General features: G+C 42.3%; 1 protein-coding gene across 1 annotated transcript; it reads right to left on the bottom strand.

Annotated features, from left to right (window-relative positions):
* Positions 1–3,753: 3,753 nt before the first annotated feature.
* On the bottom strand, positions 3,754–25,851 carry LOC129332007 (phospholipid scramblase 2-like). Its single transcript, XM_054982755.1, has 9 exons — positions 25,368–25,851; positions 17,648–17,680; positions 15,688–15,813; positions 12,110–12,276; positions 10,434–10,476; positions 8,283–8,503; positions 6,076–6,237; positions 4,947–5,108; positions 3,754–4,323 (listed from the first exon to the last, which is right to left on the bottom strand). The coding sequence occupies exons 2-9, from the start codon at positions 17,652–17,654 to the stop codon at positions 4,267–4,269; spliced, it is 945 nt and encodes a 314-aa protein (XP_054838730.1). The 5' UTR covers positions 17,655–17,680; positions 25,368–25,851; the 3' UTR covers positions 3,754–4,266.
* Between the last annotated feature and the right edge of the window lie 964 nt (positions 25,852–26,815).

The raw sequence follows: 26,815 nt of genomic DNA, 5'->3' as shown, positions 1-26,815 counted from the left end.
TACACTTGCTGTTCAAGTGTCATTCGTCATGTATAGCTTGGCCCTGAGAGTGAAGGAAAATATCTTTATGCTAAAAATATGGCAGGTTCCATTGGCAAAGGTTTCTAGAATTATGGCAGTACTCCTGAGAAGGCCTTGTCTGGTTGGGGCAGGCACAAAGACAGGACAGTAAGACTGGAGTCCAGTAGCACCTTAGCGAATAACATTTCCAGAATGTAGGAAGATCTCTGAAGTGGACTTCAGCGCATATTACTGCTGCTACCCATAATTTATCACTGTGGCCCTGTTACTCTTGTTTGTGTCACATTTTTATTCCACCTTTGTTCCAGAGAGCTCAGTGTGGTGCACATGGTTCTCACATTCTCAGAAACCTATGAAGCAGCCTACGCTGGGAGAGAACTGCCTCATTTGGCAAGATAAAATGGATAAATGGGGATTTAATCTAGCGCTCCTAATTCTAGTTCACTACCCCATTGCACACACTATACCACTGCATCATAAGCAACCAGGCAGTAATCCCAAACTCAGAAGTAAGACCAGTGGAAACTATTTCTCCTAGACCTACAGTGTAATCCTGAGAACTAGTTCCATCCTGGGAGTAAGCCCCCACTGAATTTAGCCAAGTAGACCTGCTTGAGAGAGCACTGCTAGTCACATATAGTAAAGAGAAATAAGGTCATATATCACCCAGAAGTGCTCCCCCTTGTTTTGCCTGTTTTGCTCTCTGGAATGACTGTAGCATTGGTCCCTCTTTCCATCTAAAATTATTCTTGTCAACCAAGAAACAGAAACAATTTGCATCTCTTCTTTTTTATTGTTGATTGTCAAGTGAAACCTCAGCATTGGTTAATGAAATGTTCCCTTCAGGATGTACTGCCTTATCCATGAGGTCATTGCCCTCTCTGTTGTATAATGTGTTCTAGCACATTGACCCTTGTTGTGCAATTTCATCTTGATGTCCCAGCCCTCTCTTAAGGGGACCTTGTGTGCATGAGTGGTAAGTATCTTGGCGGTAACATTATGATGGGGAGGCTGCTGCTGTCGTCTTAGGGCCAAACTACAAGCGACAAATGACACAGGTTGGACACATGTCAGCTTCCCTCAAGTTTTGATGGGAAATGTAGGCAGCTTGGTGGAATATTGGACAAATGACAGTTGAAAAGGCCATTGGACAGCAGTCAGAGAGCCAAGCTATAAGACCAGGACGCCTACATTTCCCATCAAAACTTGAGGGAAGCTGACAAGTGTCCAACCTGTGTCATTCGTCACTTGTAGCTTGGCCCTTAGTCCCCCCCCCCGCAGCCATTATTGTGGTTGTCACTTAGCTTCTGTAAGATGCTGTGTAGTGATTCTTCTTATCTTGACAGCAGCAAGTGGCTACCATTGACAGGACACAAGACTGAAAGAACAAATGGAACAGAATGTGAAAGTATTGAAGGGACAGTTATACAGATTATTTTTAAAAATCCAAACAAGTGCCTTGACTTTTTTTTAAAAAAATGCATTGGAATCTTTTTTAGAAGACAAGCAAGAAAAAAAGTTGTTATATTTTTAAAGAAGAGAGGGGAAAAAAACAAGAAGAATTCCAGGCAGAGAGAGAAGTGAAAAACAAGTGAAGTGAAACAAGGGAAGACATAGAAAGATGACAAGAAAATTATAGAAACAAAGATGCATGAACTTAGTTGCACATTTCTAATCTAGAGTCAAACCAGCAGAATTTTGGGCCCCAGGCCCAGCCGTAAGGGTATACCTTGACATGTTACCATTCAGTATGCATCTATTCACAGCTGATGCAGTTCAAGCTCCAGAAAGGAGAAGGGAGTTATAGCCTAGGGTCGACATAGTATTACATAAACACCTAGTGTCTTTAAATGAAACTAAGTCCTCAGGGCCGGATGAATTGCATCCAAGGGTACTACGAGAACTCACTGATGTCATTTCCGAGTCTCTCTCCATTATTTTTGAGAATCCTTGGAGAACAGGCAAGGTGCCAGAAAACTGGAGGTGAGCAAATGTTGTCCCCATCTTTAAGGGGGGAAAGGAGGGTCTGGGTAACTACCGACCCGTTAGCTTGACATCTATACCTGGAAAAGTTTTAGAACAAGTTATCAATCAGTCACTGAGCATTTAGAAAGGATGGCTGTGATTAATAAGAGCCATCATGAGTTTCTCAAGAACAAGTCAAGCCAGATTAACCTTACCTCTTTTTGGATAAAGTTACTACCTTGCTGGATCAGGGGAATGCTGTAGATGTAGTTTATCTCGACTTCAATAAGGCTTTTGATAAGGTTCCACATAATATCCTTGTCAACATGTTGGTAAAATGTGGTTTGGATCCTATTACTGTTAGGTGAATCTAATTGGTTGACAGATCGCACCCAAAGAGTGCTCGTTAATGGTTCCTCATCCTCTTGGAGAAGAGTGACAAGTGGAATCCCTCAGGGATCGGTCCTGGGACCTGTTCCATTAAACATTTTTATAAATGATTTGGATTAAGGAATAGAGGGAATGCTTATTAAATTTGCAGATGATACTAAACTGGGATAGGTAGTAAATATGGTCAAAGACAGAGTCAGGTTACAGGATGATCTTGACAGGCTGGAAAATCTGTGCTAAAACAAACAAAATGAATTTCAACAGAGATAAATGCAGTTCTGCATTTAGGTAGGAAAAATCAAATGCCTAATTATATGATGGGAGAGACTTGTCTTGGCAGTAGTATATGCAAAAAGAATCTAGGGGTCTTAGTAGACTGTACACTGAACATGAGTCAGCCGTGTGATGTAGCTAAAAAGGCAAATAAAGTTTGGGCTGTATCAACAGAAGCACAGTGTCCAGATCACATGAAGTGATGGTATTGCTCTCCTCTCCTCTGGTTAGACCTTGCCTAGAGTATTGTGTTGTTTGGGATATATACAAGCTGGAACATGTCCAAATGAGGGCAATGAAGATGGTGAAGAGTCTGGAGGCCAAGTCCTATGAGGAAAAATTAAAGGAGCTTGGTATGTTTAGCTTGGAGAGGAGACAACTGAGAGGTGATATGATAACCATCTTCAAGTACTTGAAGGGCTGTCATATAGAGGATGATGCAGAGTTGTTTTCCGCTGCCCCAGAAGGTTGGACCAGAACCAGTGGCTTGAAATTCAATCAAAAGAGTTTTTGGCTAAACATTAGGAAGAACTTCTTGATAGTCAGAGCAGTCTCTCAGTGGAACAGGCTTCCTCAGGAGGTGGTGGGCTCTCCTTTGGAGGTTTTTAAGCAGAGGCTAGATGGCCATCTGACAGCAATGCTTATTCTGTGAACCTAGGCAGATCATGAGAGGGAGGGCAGGAAGGGTTACATCAGTGCTTAGTTCTCATGGCTCCTTCTTACATGCCCAGGGTAAGGCTGATCGCAACCTTGAGGTCAGGTAGCAAATTTTCCCAGGCCAGTTTGGCTAGGGATCCTGATTGAGTTTTGCCACCTTCTGGGCATGGAGTAAGGGTCAGTGTGTGTGTATTTGGGAGTTTCCTGCATTTTGCTGGGGGTTGGACTAGATGACCCTAGGGGTACCTTCCAACCTGGTGATTCTTTGATTCCGGTCTGCTCCAAGAAATGGAAGAAGGCAACCCAAATGGAGATGGACTCAAGCTGGCTAATGTCAGGTGCTAGCCATAGAGAGTAGACCCTTTCAGAGAGTTAGCAGGCTTTTTCTTGGGTATTCAGGTAGGGAAGAAGCTCTTACTGGTGTATTACATAATATCAGACTCAGTATTAACTCAAGTAGAAAGTGCTTTATTTTCTATAAACAAAATGCACAAAAACAAAGTAGTACATTTTCAATTTGTTTTACATTACAAAGTATCCTTGCCTCCCCTCAGTTCGTCTTTCCTTCACTGTGTACACTTGCATGATAAACACCAAAACCTGCACTTGTACATGCTATGAGGGAGCTGTCGGGGAGCCCTGAGCCAGGAAGGATCACATCCTATACAAGTTCACTATATCAAAAATAATAGTTCAATATACATTATGGTGTGCACAATCTATATCAGAGCAGCAGCCTCATAAATGCAATTATACTAGTATGTAGCTTCAAAAACCTTTGGTTACAAAAATAAGTGATTTGAATGAAAATCCTTTCTATGCCCAGGCTTTATTCTTAGTTTTAGCCAAGCGAGAACAACAATAAGATATTTTCTCTGATGTTTTATGATGTAATAAGAAGTTTCTATGATGTAATAAGATGTTTTCTCTGAAGAGTTCACAATGCAGCAGTCAGTTCTGTTACCAGACTCCAGCTCTCTGTTGCCGATTGCCTGAGTGTTCAAAGAACATGAAATCCTGCAGAAGAAGAAAAACGTAATTAGATAATTGGAAATGAAAACCTAATACATTCCCACATTTCTTTGACAGAACTCCATTAGGTAATTTTTCTCTTAAGTATTAAAAAGGTGGACAGAACCTGGCACGCTGTAGCATGCACAGGATAATGTGTTCCTGGCTTGAAATGGGAACTGACACTTCACTGTTCAACTGCAACATCCCATTTGCTATGTGGTTACTTCCCAAGTATATCTTGTGGCATTTAATACCAAGATACATCACAGTGTCCGAGAAAACTGGCACCCCTTCCTGCACCCATCCTTCAGATTTCTGCCTTACTGGACCAGTGGGAATTTGCCAGACTTTTGGGCAGGCGGATGCAACAGCTGACGTACTCAGAGGCTATCAAAGATAAATTGTTGATGGTAATTCTAACAAGTGTGAGTCACTGTCTCCTCCTTTTAACTTAACAGACAGTGGCTTGGCATATTTACACCACCCTCCTTTATAAGCCAAAAGGTCCAGAAAGAGTGCAGCCTACAAAGCAGGGGATCAGGAAAACGATGCTCGGAATTATACCCTACATTAGATAGTTTCAGCAACTGCTCAGCATATCATAAGAGTGAGACAATTCAACTTACAATAAGGAAACAAGCCCCAATCATGACTGCTTTCATTTTGACATCGAGATCCAGCGGGAATTGGATTCCAAAGTTGTCAGCATCTGTAAAGGCCTCCCTCACAAAGCCAGTCCACTGCTTAGAAATTCTTCCAACTGAAGACTTTTCATCAGTTGACTTCACCTAATTTTTGAAAAAAAGATTTTTTTTGAAACCGGAAACAAACAATTTTACACATGAAACCATGAAGTCACTAGTTGGAAAGGAAAGCTTTAACTATGCATCCATGCTAAGCCATACTAACACTAGATATGCTTTATATTTTCCTCTCGAAATCCTGCTGTTCTGCAAGTGCACAGTCACGAGGGATACAATGTACCATGAAGCATCTTGAACACTTTTTAGTTTTCAAACAATACCCAATAGCCTTTTTTGGCTACAATCATAGAAATCTAGTTATTCCAAGTCCAACCGAAAAGGTAATTAAATTCTGGTCTTGTATCAAATTCTATTAACTATTGCGGAATCTCAGGTAGGAAGGCTGGTTGTCTTTGAGACTGGAGAACAAGCATTTTCTTGGCACCACTGCAATGCAGATTCTGGCACTGCTTGCAGTACTGGTATGAGAAGAGAAACAGTGCAATCCTAAAAAGAGTTACCTCAGTCTAAGCCATTTGCTTCAATGGGTTTGACTAGAGTAACTCTTCTTAGGATTGCACTGTAACTCTACCTTTTCTCCATCTGCTTTCGCTCAATTTCCCTCCTCGTTGCAACCTTCATCTTCTATGACTTTTGTCTATGGGGTCCCTCCTCCCTTCTTCACCAGCAGAAAAGCTGGTAGGATCTAATCTCCTGTTAAGCCATTCCACTCTTCTTAGAGAATGGTTGGAATAAAGTGCAATACATATTTTAGCTGGTTTTATGGGTTGCCACCAGCTGCATGAAAAGGCCAAACTAAATATCATAAATAAAAATACAACTCTCCTACCCCCACAGGCAACTCAGCATTTGGCCATTTCTCCTTAATCTCACAACAATCTCAGTTAAAAATAGTAGACTGTAACTCATGACAACAAAGCAGGAAGGTAGTCCACTCCACCCACCAAGACACAGGCCAATGTGATCAACCATAGAGCACAGGTAACCTTACGTCAAAATTAATATCTTCACAGCAGCTGCATACTATACAGGGTCCAACAACTTTAAATATGTCTTCTCGAGCTTCATTTTGGATAGTGAATTTAGGCAAGCACGGGTCCCAAAGCTGTTTAATATATCCAACAGGTGTGCCAAGGGGTGCATGAACCTCAAGCTACCAAAAAACAACAACAAAAGACAGAATCTTCAGAATGTAGAATTCAGTTTTTATAAAAAGTTCATAAAAATCAGCCCAAACTACAGCCATGAAAATCAACTAGGTTTGATTTTTTTGGTAAAGAATCAGATGACTGAGGATTTCAGCAAAACACCAAGAAATATTGGGGGTGGAGGGGGGGGTCTAGAAAAGAGACATTAGAGGCTAGAAGATAAAGTGGGAAAGTGTCTGCCCAAAGGCTTTGCATTCAAATATGCCTTAGTTGAAATTATACTCAAAAGTAGGTTGCAGGATGGCTCAGGGACGCCTGAAATAAAACACTCCAGAAATTTCAGGAGCAAGAAAAAAATTATCTCCCAGAATTTTGGGAGCATTTCAGGGTTTTGTGAGGTACAGGAATTGTGTGGGAAAGGGAGGAAGCTAGCCCAGGAAACAGCTCTTATTTGACGAGACACTGAATAAACTGTTGGGCAGGTAGACCTGGCCTCTATCCATGACCCTTTAAAATTTTAAAAGAGAAAGGATCAAGCTGGCCCAGGACTTACCATGCTAGTATTGTCTGTACTGGAGGCTTCTCCCTACTGCCAGCATTGGAGACAACAGAACTTGCCCCCTCAGGTGGGAAATGGCAGGTACGCTGGTGGGCTCGTGGGCTCCTGTGAGGCTTGGCTGTCACAGTTGGCCATTTCCTCTGCCAACATGGGGGATTATTATTTTAATTTGCAATTGAATATTGTTATATTGATATAACAGCATAGCATATGTGTACCATGTTCTTGGAATTTCCAGCTTTCATTTTAAAAAGCAAGTCTTTAGCTTCTTCCATTTCAGAGGCATGTCTTTTTAAAAAATATCTCCACAACAGAAGGAGCTAGAGACTTACTTTTTAAAAAATGAAAGCTGGGAATTCTGTTGTATCACTACACCTATATTTAACTACCGATTTAAAAAAGCCCCCCAGTGGCAAGGGAAGAAATGGCCACTGGGACAGCCTAGTCACACAGGAGTCCAGGATCCCCCCAAACTACTCGCCGTTTTCTAGCTGTGGGATAGGATCTGCTGCCACCAGTGCTAGCAGCAGGGAGAATTCTTCAGCATGTAGAGTACCAGCCTGGCAAGTCTGTGGCAGGCTTCCTCTCTTTCCATCCCTCTTTTCCCACTTCTGTTGCCTGCGGTGGTGGTAAGAAAGACAAAAATGCCTGGGGAAAAAATCCTGAATTGGTATCAACACTTCTGAAAAATCAAGATAATGCAAACAGTGTCTAACTAAAATCCGGCTCTGATGATTACAAGAAGTTCTGAAATACTCATCCCTATTAGCCACTAAGGAGAAGCATAGGAAAGATGACGGCATGAAATTAGGAGAGCCTTTGAGAAATGGGCTTTGGGTATCAATATGAAGAAAAATGTGCAAGAGAGAAGGTTCATGGATGGTGGAAATGAAAACAGACACACAGATATGCATCAACCCTAGACCTGAATGATGACAAATGGAATGCTCCATTTGAGGTATTTAAAGGTCACTTCTCCTAACTTGATGGTGGGAAGTGCAATCAAGTCATAGCTGACTTATGGCGACCCCTGCTGAGATTTTCAAGGCAAAAGACTAATAGAAGTGGTTTGCCATTATCTGCCTCTGCAACCTTGGGGGTCTTTGGAGGTCTCCCATCCAATTACTAACCAAGGCCGACCCTGCTTAGCAGCCAATATCTGATGAGATTGGGCTTACCTGGGCTGTACAGATCTCCCCTAAATTACTAATCATTTTTTTAAAAAAGTACCTGTGCTGTTTAGGTTTCCAGTGGCACCCACATTGCTGGGGTTATACATGAAACAGCCTCAAATGTTTAATAATTCAGAGAAGTAACAATTTCTCAATGATTTGATATAATCTATCGATATATAAATAAAATGAAAAAATAAAACCCTTGTTGGTCAATGATCTTCATGCCATTTAAATTACGTAAGAAAGTATTCCAAATAATACACATCTTTATGATTGGAAACGCTGACTTAAAAGAGAATGTAAGAACAGGATTTACCTCCTGCAAACAGCATGGACAACAGCAACTGGAGCACCTGAGAGGTCTTGTGAGTTCTATAACAGGCTGGCCCAGATTGTCAAAGATCTTCATCGTAAATGGCCGTGAGGGTCCACAACAGTTGAGTGTACAGCAGTCATTTTCTTCAGCTGCAAAGTAGACCCTTTGTCCCAGTGCATTTTTTATTTCATACTTATTGCATGTTTCAAAACCAGTTATTACTAAAAAGGAAATTACATAAATGCAGGTGATGAGTTCATTCCACATCCTTAATCAGAGAATAATAAAATATCCCCAGTTCCAGCTAAAATCTACACTGCTTGGCCTTATAGCGGCACCTGTCTGTCATAAATAAATACATTTATTTATTTAAAAAACATTCACATCCCACTCTGTCAATGAAAACAGAGCAGCTCACAGTAGTATAAAAATGTTAGAATAAAAACAGTATGTAAAATCGGCAAGAGGATCTGATGCAAGACTGATTAAAGATAAACCCTAAACACCAATAAAATAAATAGTAACCAGGAGGCAGTTAAGCTTTTTAGAACAGCCATTGGAAGAAAAATAAAACCTAAGAATGAATGGAAAACAATAAATCAACATACCATTTAAACTATCAAATCAGTCATGATCCACCAATAGGGATGATTAAATGTGAAAGCATATAGCTGAGGAAAAGACTGCAGCAAAATGACCACTTCCATTCCCTGCTCCCAAACAGCCATATCATCACAAGATGTGTGGTATAATAAAGCACAGTTTTATATTATTTCACGGTCATATATAAAGAGAAGTGAAAATAAGCAAACATTTCATTTCATTAGTGTGAAAGCAAGAATCCATGTAAGAGACAGAAGTACCATCCAGTTCAGGATACCCAAACGAAGTACTAAACTTAAAATGGCCACCATGAATCTAGAACTCTCTGACATCATAATGACACAAGACAGTGACAATGAGGAACATTATGTTATCACAATACTAGGCCAGTTCTATCATATATTACAAAGGAAAAGGGAGAATTAAATGCCAAACAGCCACAGGCAGCAGCAGTGAATATTCACCACAGCTTGGTTTGTGCTCTAGGAATGGTCTTAAGTGTCAAAGAAATGATATTTTTCAGAAACACAGCAATATATGCTACCAATCAGTAGCATTATTAATGGAATAGCATCATCAAAGGGCATCAAATAAACAGGTCAAGAGCCGATCTTGTTACCAAATGTACGATTTGCTCAAATGAAATGAGATAAATATTGAGAAGCAGGCTGGGACAGAAGATGAAAAGGTCTGTGCATTCAAGAGCACATTCATAATAGTGAAAGCAGGAAATGAAACTGGATGGGACAGATGGGTTTCTAGGTGCTAAGGCAGCTGTTTTGCAAAGCACTTCCGGACAAGAATCTGTTAACAAATATGGAAAACAAAACAATGGCCCACAGACTGGAAATGCTCAGTCTACATTCCACTTCCAAAAAAGGGAATGTCAAAGTGCAGCAACTATCAGGCTATCATGATAATTTCTCATGCAAGCAAAGAGATGCTCAAAATTCTACAGCAAAGACTCCTACCATACATAGAACAAGAAATGCCAGCTGTCCAAGCTGAATTCAGAAAAAGAAGAGGCACTAGAGATCACACTGCAAATTTACAATGGCTATTGCAACATACCAGGAAATTATAGATTTTTATAGATTACAGCAAAACTTTGACTGTGTGGATCATGAAAAGCTATGAAGAGTGTTAAAAGAAATGGGGATGACACAACAGCTGATTGTTTTGATGCACAACCTGTACTCTCGACAAGTGGCTACTATTAGGACACAATATGGGGGAACAGAATGGTTTCCAATTGGCAAAGGTGTCAGAGAAGGATGCATATTATCTCCCTACCTGTTCAACCTCTATACAGAGCATAACATAAGAACAGGTGGATTAGATACAGAAGAAGGTGGAGTTAAAACTGGTGGAAGAAACATTAACCATTTGAGATACACAGGTGATGCCACGTTACTGGCAATTCGGTTGAACATAAATCATTCTGCTACCTAAGAAATACACTCAAATCAAACACAGAAGAAGCTGAGAAACGAACATTTGAGTTATCTTTGGCTTCCCCAATAACATCAAGTAACGTAAGATACATACCTTCCAAAAGCTCAATCTGCTGATGAATTAATATCTGATCAATCTGTTACAGTGGTTTAAAAGAAAGAAACACATTAAAACTGAAATGTAATTTAAAACAACTTATTCACATTTATGTTCTGTTCCCATGATTCACTCAACCCAGAGAGCTCTATAATAAAAGAGTGAACCAAATCCTAAAAGATTTTATTTAGAAGCAGCTTCAATGAATCAATGGAGTTGCTTTCTGGTAAGTGTGCTGAAAAATAGCCAGAGAAACCAGTCCAAATGACAGGACAGCTTGCATAGGGCAAAGAGTGACTTTCAGCAAGGCCTTTCAAATCAGGTGGAAGCACTGCGGGGAGGGGGACTGCAGAAATCAGCATCAAATGATGCTCTAGATATTCTCCAAATCTCTATGGCTTTTACCATAGAGATTTGGGAAATTCCTAGAGCATTTTGCAATGTTGCGACATCACTTCTGGATATGAACTAAGTTGGAAGTGACATTGTGCACCAGCAGGAGCTCAGGGACCAAGTGGTTGGCAACCATAGCAAGTGGTGCCAAGCCTACTTTCAGAGGCTCAGACTACTTCCAGCTTTTGAGGCCACTGGCCATAATACTTTTTTTAAAAAAATGACACATGAAGCACCTAAGTTACGAAACTTATCAAACACCTCCCCCAAATTAACAAGGGTCTACAGCTTAAGGCCCTTTTGAGCTTGAGGCTCAGACCAAATGGCCATCCTGGCCCACTCTTTAATTAGCTGCATCTCTCACATGTATGTGAAGTGAGAAGGATTCTAGGTCAGATAAAATAAGCATTCTATCTTGGGGCCAATAACTATTACAGGAACCACAAACTACTACAATCCCTTTGAAGCCACCTTTCAGCACTGCCACTGCCAGTCTGCTTTCCTTTAGCAGTTCCTGCTGCCTCTTTGCAGCAACAGCAAAGCACAAGGAAGCTGCAGTGGAAAAGCTCTTGGAGACTCATGCACTCAAAGGGGCATTCCTGTACTAGTGCCTGAATCAGGATCAACCACCAGTATGTTTGGGTTCCCCCCGCCCAATCTGAGGATCTGCTCTTACTTATTATTGCACTTGGGTGCAAAGTGATGGCGAAAGCTACAACTGTGCCTACTTGTAAAAATGTGTTAGAAATGCACAGAGGGGTACTTCAAAGTCAAAGAAATCTCTGAATATCTATTATACATCTTAAATGCTTTTCGTGTGTACCCATCCACTCTGGTCATTTTTGGAGGCCCTGCTTCAAGTGTCCCTACCATGTGATGATAGATGAGTGGCAACCTGAGAAAGAACCTTCTCGATCATGTGGCCAAAACTTTGCAACTCCCTCCCACGGGAGATTAATCTCTTTCCCTCTATTTCTGTCTTCTGCCAGCAGCTGAAGATTTCTTTGTTTCATTTGGCATACCCCCAATAACTGCTATTGGCCCTCTTCCCGGCTTGCGTTGTTATGAATGTTTATATGTTTTACTAACTAGTTTAAATATTTTATATACACTTATATTTTAAATGCCATTTCAATGTTAAAATGTTTTAATATTTTGAGGCTTGCTGCTTTGGGGACCCTACTCGAGTGGAAAGATGACATAGAAATGTTTTAAATAAAATAAGTTCATGATTGGGTATTCTCATACATATTAACAGTGGATACTGAAAGGGAAAATACCTGGCTTAAATATTCTAATCCTGGGGGACAGTTAGGAGGTGGAGGTGGTGCTGGCATCCAAATTGCACCACCAGTTGCATTAGGCTGACCTGGAACGGGTGGAGCTCCATAAGCTGCTGGATAACTCTGGAAAGTATAAGGAGGCTGCCCTGGGGCACCTGGAGCTCCTTTAGGGGAAAAAACACACCAGATTGCAAAAGTCATATTGCATAAAAATAAAAACACCCCCTCCCCTAAAATTTTCCAAGTCATTTTGATATGTTCCCATCCCCCTCAACCACATGCCAGTTTGGTGCAGTGGTTAAGAGCACAGGACTCTAATCTGGAGAACCGGATTTGATTCCTCACTCCTCCACTTGAAGCCAGCTGGGTGACCTTGGGTTAGTCACAGCTTCTAGCTCTCTCAGCCCCACTCACCTCACAGGGTGTTTTGTTGTGGGGATAATAATGACATACTTTGTAAACTGCTCTGAGTGGGTGTTAAGTCATCCTGAAGGGTGGTATATAAATCGAATGTTGTTGTTGTTGTTATTATTATAGTGATGATGATGATGATGTAAAGGGGTAAGAAAGACAGAAATAATACACCTGAACTACCTAAACTGTCACATACCTTTTCTGCCAAGTATTGTAAGCTGGGAAACAAACTGGTGTCCCAGATTCTAAATCTGTACTCACCAATGTAAAGAAAATGCATACATCAGAAAAAAATGCCTCGATACACATTTCCCCTCAAAGTATGGAGACGACCATACAACAATGCACATAAGAGGGCCATTTCATAGCACATTTGTATATGAAAATGAAAGAGAGCGCGCGCGCACAGGCATGGTTCTACTGCACCTTTTGGATCAAGAAAGTAAAGCACAGAACTCTGTGAAGTCATCAGCAGCACATCCTGGAGTTTCTAACACCCAAACTGCGCAGTATTTACCATTTACTAGCATTTTCCATTCTAGTAAAGAGGACACAGAGGCTAACTGATTTGCATGAATCACGTATAATTGCAGCAGCCTGGTTTACAAGCCTGTTACTACAAGACTGGACTGAAACCCTTGCGCAATCCGCCACTCTCAATTTATTTAAAAGGAAGTGAGGTTGAAAACCTATGCATGGTTATCCCAGTCAAAGCCTACTGAAATCAATGATCTGAGGCTGGAGAAGCTGCATAGGGTTGCACTGCAAGTCTGCTTAAATCCAAAAGCTGTAGCTTAACTAATTTGTTGGCCAGAATTGTGGTTACTCCTCCCACCATGTAGATATTAATTAATATTAATATATTAATATTGCCACTGGAACATTGCACAAAACACCCGGAATACAGCGTCTTCTTGCGCAAAATCTTGCCAGGAAGATGCTGTCATCCAGGAGTTTCACGTGAAATTGCATCTTCCTAGTGCGATTTTGCACAAGAAGGCACAGTCTTCTTCCAGGTGTTTTGCGCGATGTTCCTGTGGCAGGTAAGATGTGTGAAAACGGCCCAAAGAGTGCCAGTGACGTGAATTCTTCACCCCCTTTTGCTCAAACACATAGGATGACTCTAGAGAACATAAAGGTGCAGTGGAAAGTATTTCTTTAGAAGACATTTTTTGAAAGGCATTTATTATCCCAGCATGAACTTTAAAAGCATGCCTACATTTACCATGGAAATTGGATTCACTGCAGAGTTTCCATCAGTGGACATCCATCTATGGAGCATGTCTTTCTCATCTCCCCCATTCCATTACTCCTTAGGAACAATATGACAGGGGAGTTGGAAGAAAGGAAGTGGCAAAAATCATCCCTACCCCTTGTTTTTGTGGAAATTGTCCAGTGGATCCAAACCTATAGCCCAGAGTACATTTTGTACACCATCCCTCACTTCTAACATGACTTTTGCAAGTGATTTGCATCTACTCCCATCACCACCTATATATCTCTGGCCAGTTTCTTCATACTCTCCATGCATCTGACGAAGAGAGCTGTGGTTCTCGAAAGCTTATGCTATTATAAAGTTGGTTAGTCTTAAAGGGGCTACTGGACTCTACTATTTTGCTAACTGGACGTTATCATGTTTTGTTCATGCAGAATTCCATAGCTTGCACTTCCCTGCGATGACACCTTCAACCTACACGAGACCTCCTTGTGTCCCACTCCCCTCACCTTGTGCAGGCTGTGCTCTGCTTCTGCAATCAAGAAACCATTGTGTGCTCAACACCCAATGTGGCTTTTTAATTTAAATCATCTAATGGATGCACTTTTTGGATGCTTGCCTGTTCCAAAAAACACAAATGCATCCATTAGCTCATTCAAATTAAAAGGGCACATCAGGAGAACCATCACTCAAATTATTGTAATCTTACATGGCATGCTGCACCAGCCAATATAATAAGCTACAAAATAACTATGTTAGAAGATAGAGTATATTCTTCACATAGCCCATTATTATGCGGCGATTATTTTAATACAGCAACAGCTATGTACATGATGCTTTACAGAGTCATTAATCAAAATGCAGAGAACTGTGTTGAGAATTTATCCTGGCAGTTTACATGGAGAGGGACAAAGACATGAGGGGTCACAAGAGGAAAAGACAAAAGAATAATAAGGGGTGAGTGAGTGCAGGTGTCATAACATTCACTTCATTTGGGGATGGACAGCCCAAGAAGAAAGCCAAAGATGTGAAGGAAGAGGCACGACATGGGTGTTCTGGGAGACAATATGGGTAGCCAAGGAGAATGAGTGGAATATTTTATTTCATCCATCAGAGCCCTCAGGCAGAGGTCTTTCCCAGTCTGCCTGAAATCCTCATAACTGGACACACCATGCTTGACCTTCAGCATGAAAGGCATGCGCTATCCTCCTAAAAACTTGTCTGTCTTGCAGGACAAGTTGCATTCTTTTTAGCACAGAGTTTCAATAAAACAATGTTTTTAAAAAATACAAACAACAGTTTGTACATTTGGTATTGAAGAAGGTTTGGTTTGGTTTGATTAGACATGTGTGTGATAAGATACACAAACAGTTAGAGCAATTCCTCTGGAAAAGGCTTCCTTGGGAGGTGGTGGGCTTTCCCTCCTTGGACATATTTAAGAAGAGGTCAGGTGGCCTCTTGACAGCAATGCTGATTCTATGACTCAATATGAATATATGTCAATGGGGAGAGGGAGCGCAGGAAGGGATGACCCAGTGCTAGGCTCATGTGGTCCTTTTATGCCTGTCCAGGGTAATTTCCCCCCAGGTCAGATTGGCTGGGTATCCTGGAGGTTTTGTGCTTCCCTCAGGGCACAGGAGGAGCAGAGGTCCCCCTCAGGGCCCTGGGGGAGGTAGAGGGGAGATAGCTATGAGTTTCCTGAGTTGTGCTGGGGGATGGGCTAGATGACCCTTGGGATCACTTCCAGCTCTATGTGTCCATGTTTCTCTCTCTCTCTCTCACACACACACACACTTTACAATTTCTTTGAAATACAATTAAGTATTGAATAGTTGACAGAAAACAACACACCGCTGATACCTAACCAGCATATGGACAAGGCTACGATAGAACTTTGCCTTTCTTTGATCGAAGTAGAATGTCTGTATATACATCAACTGCTTACCTGGAAAACCTGGTCCAGGGGCATACTGAGGATAGCCGTAGGGTGGCTGTGGTCCAGGATATCCGGGCCCTGTGTACCCAGTCCCTGGATACCCAGGAACTGGAGGCACCGGTGCAGACTTAGTAGCTGGAAGAAGAGACAGACACTGCAACCATATCTACAACCTCAGCTTATTCTGATGCGCAGTAGCAACACACACCTTGTACATTATGTCATATGACTAAGATTAGGAGCCTGCTAACAGCAATGAGAATATTCAAAACCTCTGTCTTTTAATTTTGGCACAAATATGAACACTCGGGGTAACATATTTACCCAGTAATCCTGAAATAATTTGAGAAATTTATTCCAATTTTCAATCTGTTCAGAATGTTTCTAATACAAATATTGCAACAAATCAATGTTTTTAATTCATGGAATAACCTACCTGTTAACAAGTAAATTTTCAAGGGGAGTATATTTGATTGATAGAATGCTCCCAATTTTAAAATTCAGTAAGTTTGAAAGAATTCATCAGCTAAACTGTTTACTTGTTTTAATCCTATCTGCTTCATATATTGTTTATAGTTTTCAAATACTGTGACCTTTGAATTATTATTCCATTGTTCCCTATAGCAAAGTTTTGTACCCTTTTCGTGCCAAAGGCTCTGTACATTAACAGCTGCTTACCGCTGGTACAGCTTCGCCTGCCATGATGGGTCTGCTAAATTTCTGCACGTTAGCCAGTTGCTCAAAGCATACCAATTCTGGCAGGTAAAACAACTGGGAACCTACTTACCTTACCCCATACTGTTCAACTGGAGTAACAGATTAAATTTGCTTCTTAAAACTCTACTGTTGCTTTTCAAATTTTCCATTTTAATCTTCAGTTTGGGCCACAAACCCCAACCTATTGACTTCAAAGTGATTCCACAGATTTCAATGGTACTCCAGAATATAGAATGGCTATCTTGACAATGGCTGATTCCGCACACATTGGATAATGCACTTTCAATGCACTTTACCAATCATTTAGAAGTGGAGTTTTTGTTTCACACATGAAAAATTCAGTTCCAAATGGTCTCTAAAGAGGATTAGAAGTGCATTATCCAAAGTGTGCAGAATCAGCAAATGTTAGTTACAGTTACAATAAGTTCTTCACTGGAAGCCATCCAAATTCTAAAGCTACACTCAGTCATTACAAGAAACTCCATTTAAACCAAGATGCAAATGAACATAGCTTGCTGCCATTTTTGAGCTTCCCTCCTCCCTCTTTTTTGCATATAGCATGATGGAAAAGTCTTAGATTGAAACAGATTCTACTTCTCCTTGTGGTCCAAATGCAAGGGTCTTCTAAAATCAGAATTGGTTTTCTTCCCCCATTCTATGTCTGGATTATCTATACCTCTACATACTCTACACGTGTTGATATCAACACCCATAGCGACAGCAGGTACAAATGTACTGATCCTGTTTAATTGCTGGCTCATGCACACAGCAACTGTGTACCAAAGAAAGGCATGTACATAGGATCCCATGATCAGGAAAGTTGGGGAAAGCATTCCCATTCAGAGAGATGTAGCCTACACATGAACACTTTGTACATGAACAGATTTCATGTACATGGGCTGGTGACCTGGCATAGGTGGGCAGTGGGGCCATAGTGCTCGTGGCTGCCTCCCTTCTATGTGCACTGGTTTCAACATGTGTGTACAGGGCTCCTGAGGTTTAGAATTCTGCTTGAGATGAGAAAAACTTTGATTCAGCCAAGTTTCTGCATTCATATATCAATTTGGTGAAGCAAAAATAACTCCGTTTTTGACTGTTTCATACCTTCTAGGCAGAAGGGGAAAAACAAGAGCACAAGTGGAAGGCCACACAAACAAGGCTATCCCAATGACCCCAGTAGAACTAGAAAGTGGACATTCTAATTCTCAATCAGGGAAGGCAGAAAAATACATTAACAAAATAGGTTACTCACGTTCCATTTCCAAGGATTTGTGTACAGTTGGTTCTGAGGAGGAGAAGAGTAGTTTTTATATAACAACACTTTTTCCAACTTTAGCATTTGAAAGGTATTTTTAAAAAGAAAAAAACAGCTGTTGTATCTGTACATCCTTTATATAAAGACAATGTAGTTCATGCAGGTTATTTTGTTTTCAAGATGCTGTAGTTTACAAATATTGTAGTTGTACTTGTAGTTTACTTGTAGTTTACAAGTACAAATATGTTTAAATAAACAAATAGTTCCAACGAGCATTCAAATACATGCTTAGGGTTCATCTAGAGTGGCAGATTTTCACTACATAAAATTATAAAAGGGAGAATCTATCCACCTTGTTTTCTGTGATGTTAATGATTTATATCTCACCTCTTCATTTTCTTATGGAAAAGCTTGCATCTTGCCTAAAAAGTCCAAGCTTTAGCACAATTGGTCTGGGAATAAATGACTCCTGTTCCTTGTAATTTTAAGTTTATTGCGAATGGAGAACTTTCACGGACTTGCAGGAGGCGTCTTATTTTTCCTGTATACCTTTCCCTAGCACCCCTTATAGCTTCCTTTTTCCATCCTTTTCTTCTTCCCACCCGCCAGCCAACCTGCCTTTATTCCCCCCTCCAATGACTTCAGCTTTCCCTTCTCCCCTACCAGACAGCCTCTCCTTGGGAAAAGTCTGGCCAGGCTGTGTGGTGGCCAGCACTGGACTTTGTGGCGGTCACTCCCTGCTCTGTGGCGGGCTAGACTGAGCTGTATGTTGGCCACCACCGCTGGGTTGAGTTCTGCGGCTAGTGAGTTTCCAGTAGTTATCCTGATAAATTCTCTTTCATTGGGAACATGACTGTTGGTCAGGGGTAGGGCTATTTCTGGGGTAGTTTCAGCCTCCCAGTCTACTCCCTGCCTCCAGCATGGGTCTGTGAGCATTTTATTCTACAGATGTTGTTTCAGTTATTTGGTGGAAGTTGTAATCCCTAAATGTAGGGGGGGAGGGTTAGAATTCAAATTTTTATACAACTCTGGGGCTTCCTTCAGGTTTACAGAGAAATCCCCCTCCCCTCAATCTGCCCTTAGCTCCATTTTGTAGCTCTATCATTCATATCCTCTATGGTGCTGTTCAGAAATACATGTATTGATATAGAGCTGCAACACTAGATCTGTACCACTGCATATATTCATCATGGGCATCTTTCTCTTTCTCTCTTTTTGCATAAGCTAAGGCTGGCTGTTTTACAATTCTGGACAGCAACACGATTCATCATTCCAGCTCAGACTTCTCCATCTAATTCTGTCCTTCACACAGCATCAAATATGTCAAGGTAAGGAAATGTGGTTGTGAGAGAAATTTATTTATTTATTTACTTCATTTATACCTCACCTTTCCCAATGGGGGCCCAAAGTAGCTTATCTCATTCTTCCCTTCTCCATTTTATGTTAACAATCCTGTGATGTAAGTTAGGCTGAGAGTATGTGACTGGCCCAAGGTCACCCATCAAGCTTTCATGTCCTAGTCTGGCACTCTAACCACTACTTAAACAAAGGAGCAAAAGGCACTCGGGGGGAACTGGAACAACAGAACAGCAGCAAATTCCCCCCATTCCTCCATTTTCTTCTCTGTTTCCTGGTGGAGTCTTCAGCTGGTCACCATTTATAGCATTCATTTGGACCTACTTTATTACGGATTTATTCCCTCTGAGACACTTCTTGAGCTGACTGTTTGAGCCTCTTGGAGGTCCATTGACTCTGGTTTCTGGTGTTACGCACTATAATGTGCAGGATCGACTGATTGATATGTGATTGTGTTTTCATCCTTTATATGTGGTTGACTTTCACCATTGGTTTCAAGTAAACAGATCATTGGTTTTGATTATTCTTGTATTGTATAGTGATAATTTGGGGAGGGGGAATTCGCTGTTGTTCTACTCTAATCACTATACTTTGTTGCTTTAGGACTAGAAACACAAGGACACACTACAAGTTGATGGTGAAATACAATGCCACACAAGAAAGATGGTAGAGACATAACATTATAGGAAACTAGCAACAGAGCCTGTTGCAAAAATAAATACAACGGGCTCTAGCAGCAAGGCCAAGGCCCCACTGCTGCCATGGAGGTGGTGGGAAGGCTGTGCAGGGCGGCAGGCTTCCCCACACTGTACCACAATCTCCACCAGCTTCACAGCCCCTAAGAGGGCTGTCAACGACAACTCTCCTTTTATCCTGGCACAGGCACAATGCAGGGTCCTCAGTGCACCTGCACCAGGATAAGAGATGAGTCATCGGGAATATGGCTCACCTTGTATGTTTAAGGGTTAAGCTAGATGTTGAATATAACCAGGCTTCAACGTTCAACATTTTCCCTTGAACTTGGAGACAAGAACTGCAAAGCACAATGCAGCCCAAGAAGTGCTATGTTGATTAATTGCATTATTTAGACAGTGCAAATATACTGCCTCATTTTTCATTTGTTTCTTCAAACACTTGTTGTGTAAAGGCAACATGCAGAAGTATACTCTACAAGGCTCTTTTGCAACTCAGAGATTACAAGCAATTTCCTTGCTATTGCACTTGTTCTACTTCTAGGAAAGGAACAGAAGACGTCCTTCTAAATCAGGAAACAGTTTCATTACAATCCACTTCAACTCCAGTTAGGTAATGGATCCCGAACTCTCAAGTGAAAGGGCCACACCCTTACAGTATATGCTCCAGCAACTGTTCCTGTTAGTTTAAGCAAGAATTTTCCACTGTAAAGCCTGTGTGATGCTGGAACCCTGAAGGCAGTGACATTCTGTCACATGACAGTGTAAATATACCTCCAAGTGCAAGTAAGGGTACTCAAGGAGTTAGTACTTTATTTCTCCTTAAAGGCTGGTCCATACAGTCAGTGTAGCTATATGGAAATATGGAACAGAGAAATATGGAAACAGAGAAATAAGAAGCTTGCAAACAGTTGCATAATCCGTAAGGGCCACAGATTGTATTAGAAAATTGAAACCATTTGCTGGCAGACAGCCACCGCAGAGCATATAGCAAGTATTAAAGCTACTTCTCTGTATGCCTGGCTGCACCTTCAATAATTTGAGAGTTCCTCATTTGTGAATCCCCTTTCACAACTTCTGACATCATAAATCTACGCAGTTAACTTCAGCAGGTTATACAGCTTTCTTAATATTCACATTAAGCTTTACTGACCACTTCACCAACACACATTTATTGTCTGCTACCCTTTATTACCCATCCACTGAGGGCTGTGATGGATGGAAGGATTGATACAGAAGACTGCCCATTACAAGGGCCAACAAATGGAGTACAGAAGTGACCATGGTTTATATTATCATCTTTGGAGTTCTCTCCAGAGACCTGTTTTTTAATCAAACTCTGTCTGCTAGAGGAGGGAGGTAGAGATTGGAGGGGAGTGTGTGAATACAGCAAATAAGCAGTGCTCATGCCACACAGTGACAAACATCCATTTAACTGAAATTTGCTGACATTCAAATGCAACCTAGAGTTTGCAGCAGGTTTGTTAGCCCCCATTTGGACTAGCTGTAGATTGTTGTAACATCTAACTGCACAAGTTACAGCTCATCACAATGTCTGAAAGAAGCCAGAATTGTTTTTATTCAATAACCACTGAGTCACATTGACCTATCTTTTGTGATAGAAAGTGTCGTCAAGTCACAGCTGACTTATGACAAACCCAGCTTGGGTTTTAAAGGCAAGAGACTACCAGAGGTGGTTTGCCATTGTCTGCCTCTGCATAGAGGCTCTGGTCTTCCTTGGAGATCTCCCATCCAAGGCCGACCCTTTGCTTCCGAGATGTGATAAGAGCGGGCTAGCCTGGTCTATCCAGGTCAGGGCAACTTTACTTGGTGGTGGAGAGTGCCATCAAGTCATAGTTGACTTATGGCGAACCTGCTGATTTGCCATTGGTGGTTTGCCATTAGCTCTGTAATCCTGGTCTTTGTTGGAGGTCTCCCATCCAATTACTAACCAAAGCTGACCCTGCTTAGCTTCCAAGATCTGATGAGATCGGGCTTGCCTGGGCTATCCAGGTCAGGGCACTTTTTATTTATGCTGTTTTATTTACAGTTTTCCAAACTGGGAACACACAGTAGCTTTTCACATCATTCTACTTTCCTCCACTTTACCCTCACAGCAACAACCCTGTGAGGTATGCCAGCTAGAGAGATTGTGATGGGCCAAAGGTCCCCCAGCAAGGTGCCCTGGCAGATTGGAGATTCGAACCTGGTTTTCTCAACACTCTAACCACTCTACAATTCCAGCTCTTGCTCACAGAAACAAATCAAGGTCAGTATTATATGCTCCAGGGGTAGACCATCTTTTGGACCTATGTGTTAAAATCACACAACATATATCTGTGAAGAAGCTGGTGTGCTGGCAAACAAAATGAAAGGAGAGTTATACTTGGCTGGTCATGCTTGGAGCCATCAAGACAGGGGAACTCCTTAGGAACACGTTTTCTGGGAGGCATTTTAGTCTGCCGCAGAGGGGAGGAGGTGAGAAAGTTGTGCTTCGAGAGCAGAAATTCATCCACCCATGTCACTCTGGGTGATCTAAACCTTCTCTTTTTGCTGAGACTGGCTTTTCAGAGAATTTGTTATCCATCTCCCCCCCCCCAAAAAAACCCACTAGTAATTAACAAGCAGTGTATCAAAACACCTGTCACCAGAAGACCAAGTTATCTGAAAAGTAATGACATAGTCCAGTGGAATGTTTATCTATAGTCTTGTTAAATTTTGTCACAGGATGTTTAGAAATATTAGAACACATGATGTCATGACATATCAGGAAACAGAGAAGGAAACAGAACAGAAACTATGATTTCCCAGCACCACTGATCAAACATATAGGTCAAAAATGCAAATATCACTGTACATCATGTGAGCTTCTTTAAAAAAAGGCACCCACGTGTCCTTTCCATTTATTAGTCAGTGTTGCAAATTTCAGCAAGCCACAATTACCAAAGATAAAAAAAGAAAGAAAGAAAAAGTCAGAAACAGCAGCAAGGGTGACCTTTCCCCCCATTACGTGAACATGGGACATTATGCTACGGACTTTGGCATGGGCCTAGCATAAGTAATGATAAAATCTGCTATCTGGAACATCTGGAGAAATCATACAGGTGTGATAATAGAGAAATCATATGGCCTCTTTTAATATTAAACAAAAGAAGGAGTGTTAGTGTGTTTTAATGACATTTCATTACATTTATTAGCAAGGATAGGAGTGAAATAATCAAAAGTAGAAAACTTTTCCTATCAGCTAGCTGCTATAACTGTTTAAACAGCGCTTTGCTTTTTAAAACTTGCTGTTAATTCTGGCTTCATTTTAATTTTTTTCTTAAAATTTTGTAACTTAGGGTGACCTTGCTTTTGGAAGACGAAGTTACCATATAGTGACAAGCAGCTCCTATAACATTCTTTAAGCGTCCTATAACATTCTATAACAGTATTTGGAAGAAGGGGCAGCAATCACCGAAACCTCCTCCCACTTTGCACTGATGTTATGACTGAGGGTATGTGGACCCCTCCAGGTCCAATATTTTTCAGTGTTCAGTGGCCCATAGCTAGAGGAAAAGTAGGCAAATCTCATTCTACGAAGTCTGGAAATATTTGGCTGCAGCTCACTCTCTCCTCTTGCTTGGCAGTGGTTCTCCAATGCCTCAGGCAGGGAAAAAGTAATTCCCTGACACCTAACCTGGAATTCTACAACTTGCGACACCAGGATTGATTACAGGCTATTCTACACGCAAGGCACAAGTCCACTTCATGAATTCTGGGCTATGGTCCAAAGGGAAGCATTCAGATTTACAGAAAATGTTAATGCCATCTGATACTTTTTACCTTTCTAAACAAAGATCATGCTTTAAGAATGTGTTGCCACTACTTGAACAAAACATTGTTTCCCCGTCTGGTCAATGCCCATGCCTAACTAAAACAAAAGTTGCACAATCCAATCTCACAAGGGGAGCAAAGCAGGAAGTCCGGGTAGGTAGAAATGCTGAAGTCGGGGGGGGGGGGGGGTTTCCAAATGCTCTGTAACATTTCCCAGTTTTTCTGATAGGAAAACTGAGAAAGACATCAGACTTTTTCCCATGCTTTTAATGTGTTTTAACAAAAGGATTTTCTCGTTCAAAAAAGACTTCATAATTTTTTTCATTGCTCCCCCAAATTTATCACCTTTTCCTCTCTTGTTCATGCTATATATTTTGAGTAAGAAAAACATGGCCTTAAGTAGTATTTCGGTCATTCTAAAATAGAAAATACTTCATAGGAGTTTTTTCAGCGCTCCTCAAATTTCCCTCCATCAAAAAACTGAAATCCCCCCCTGCCCCTTGAACGTTTACATTTCTCCCCCTCCCCCGCTCTTCACACTTCTAGGAGCAGGTGCACCAGAACAGAGGCTGTCAGCAGCAAACCAGAGTTTGATGCCCCCTTTCCTTGGGGTCAATTTGGACAGAGTGTTTTGCTCTGTAGCACAATCCTCTATGTTCAACTGGGCTTAGCACAAAGTAAAGATGATAGGATTGCAGGCCTTAGCTGTGGACTGGCGCAGTGTTTGAATTTTGACAAATCACATTTTGCAACAGGCTAGCAAACCAGAAGTAGTCTGAAATGGCCTTGCATCCTATCAAGGGCTCTACAGGTTAGCCTAGGTAAGGCAAAGGTGGTCCCCTGCGCAAGCACCAAGTCATTACTGACCCATGGGGTAGCGGGACATCGTGACGTTTTCTTGGCAGAATTTTTGTTACCGTGGTTTGCCATTGCCTTCCCCAGTCATCTATGCTTTACCTCCTGGAAACTAGGTACTCATTTTACTGACCTTGGAAGGATGGAAGGCTGAGTCAACCCTGAGCTGGCTACCTGAACCCAGCTTCCGTCAGGATCGAACTCAGATCATGAGCAGAGTTTGGACTGCAGTACTGCAGCCTACTACTCTGTGCCACGGGGCTCTTCTACAGGTTAACTTGATGTATGATCAAATACTAGATCCATCTTTTGCTCTGCTTGCCAAGGCTGCTATTCCATGGAAGTGCCTTTAGCAACTTGGTGGAAAGTGCCAAGCCGCAGCCAACCCCCTGCCCCGAGTTTTCAAGACAGGAGATGTTTAGAGGTGCCCGCCAATGCCCGCCTTTACACAGTGACCCTGGTCTTCCTTGGCGGGTCTCCAATCCAAGTACTAGCCAGGGTGGACCAGACTTAGCTTCCAAGATATGATGAGATCGGTCTAGCCTGGGCCATCCAAGTCAAGAACAGCAACCTGAGAAGGCGGGAAAGGGAAACGGAGGGCTTTATGGAGTCCCTTTTGCTTTTGTAGAACTGCCAGCTCAAGCCACCCCCCCCCCCCCGTTCTAAACGGCGGTGAAAGACAGTTGCGTCTGATTTGCGACTAAATTCAAGGCTTTCACGAAAACGTGCATCTCAGTATCACCTTTAGGATCGGGATCGGATAGAGGGAGAATCACTTCGAGAGACACGCAAAGAAACGAAAGCGAAACCACTTTGCGAGGGGTTTCTTTCCTACCCTCCCTCTTCACTTTCCCCGTTAAAAGCAACCTGCGCCTGACCCCACCTGGTTGACTGGATAAACACGGTGGGCGCCACGAGGGCGGGCGCAGGCGCTCTCCTGACTCGCCAGCCGCCTCTCTCCCCTCCACCCCCGCTTTCCCCGGGGACAAACGCAGTACCTGGGCGGCTCCGCTCCTTGCTGCTTCTTCGCCTCTCGCGTCTGATCCAGCCCCGTGCTAGCTCAAGGCGCCGCTTTTGCGCCCTCGGCTCCGCCCGGGACGGAAGGGTGGAGTGGTGGGTGGGAAAAACAGCCTGACAGGGGAAAAGGGAGCGGGGGACAAGACGTCAATGGACGAAAGCAAGCGGGGGGCGCTGCCTTCCCGGAGCAGGAAATGCAATCCAAACACGCTCGGCGGCTGCTGACAGTAAACGCTTGGAGCGGTTCCCTTTACGACATCCTCCTGCTGGCCGAGTTTGCATGGCGTCCCTCGGGTCGCAAGTAAGGGCTAAAATTAAAGGCTCGGGAAGGGGGACTCCGAGGCTGCCAGAAGGGGGCCGCTAGGGTTGGAAGCCTTGGACTCTTTCCATCAGAGGTGCCCAGTGCGCCCCAGAAAGGAGGGTGCGCCTGCTTACTTGAAGCAAACCACCTCGAGGCTTACTTCCGAGGAAGCATACAGAGGTGAAAGAAAAGGGAAACGGGCACTTGCTCTGAGTCAGCCGCCTCTTGGTTGTTGCTCCAGCTAGTTCCGTTTTTTAGCCTTTGCCAAAACAGACAGCCTCGGGCTGGAAAACGTGTCTGCTCTTATGAGAACTTTTGATTGGGGATGTGTTAATCGCGAGCAAGCCAGCGTCCAAGCCAGCCCTTTCCACCAGATCCGATGGCTGTTTCATCACACTCCTTGATATTCACCCGTGCCTCGGAGATTTTTTTTTTTTACAGAGCAAACGCTTGGAAATAAAGTTTCAGTTTGTGTATTTTTCTGACATCCCAAGGCCCTTTTTTAAATGGCTGGATTGTTTACATTTTGTTAATTCTAATTATTTATATGCAGTGTTCATGATTTCATCATGTTTAGCTTTGAGAGGCAGCAGACACATTTTCTAAACCAGCCAGGGAAAAGAGGAAGACAGCTTTCCTCCTGCTGCCTTCTCTCTTTCTTTTCTCCCTACCCATGTTCCTTACTTGATCCCACTAAGGATATCAAAGTAGCAAAACAGGCTTGATGCATTTCACTTGCTGGATCTATTTCTTCAAGGCTGATATGAGCACAGGGCCACTTCACTACCAGATGATGCAAGAGACCTTCTGCAGCCCTTTGGAGCCCAGGTGGCGCTTGTGCCGCTGCTGCCTGGAGCTGGGAGAGCAGATGGGAACAGTTACCATGGGTGCCACCTATGGGTTCCAGGGGCCAGAGAACAGTGGTGAGCATGGACTAATAGGATGCCTGTGTGACTTTGGAGTCTGCCCATAAAACTAGCTAACCTCGCAGTCTCTTCCCGAATAGATTCCCTTGCCTGTGTGCGTGCAGAAAGCAGACTACGTTCAGAGTCAGTCATTTGAATCTGTGGAGATGCAAAGAGAGAACAAAGCATAAAGGATTCCAGTATTGGCAAGTATGTTGAAATA

The sequence above is a fragment of the Eublepharis macularius genome, chromosome 6 (genome assembly GCF_028583425.1).
Source record: "Eublepharis macularius isolate TG4126 chromosome 6, MPM_Emac_v1.0, whole genome shotgun sequence".
Lineage (NCBI taxonomy): Eukaryota > Metazoa > Chordata > Lepidosauria > Squamata > Eublepharidae > Eublepharis > Eublepharis macularius.
This window is presented reverse-complemented; position numbering and strand designations above follow the sequence as displayed.

Bases quoted from the DNA above. Each gene is read 5' to 3' on its own strand.
- LOC129332007 (XM_054982755.1), bottom strand. The intron at 10,477-12,109 runs GTATTTTCCCTT...CCACTGTAACAG, and splicing joins GATTAGAATATTTAAGCCAG to ATTGATCAGATATTAATTCA. The intron at 4,324-4,946 runs GTAAGTTGAATT...CTTCTTCTGCAG, and splicing joins TTGGGGCTTGTTTCCTTATT to GATTTCATGTTCTTTGAACA.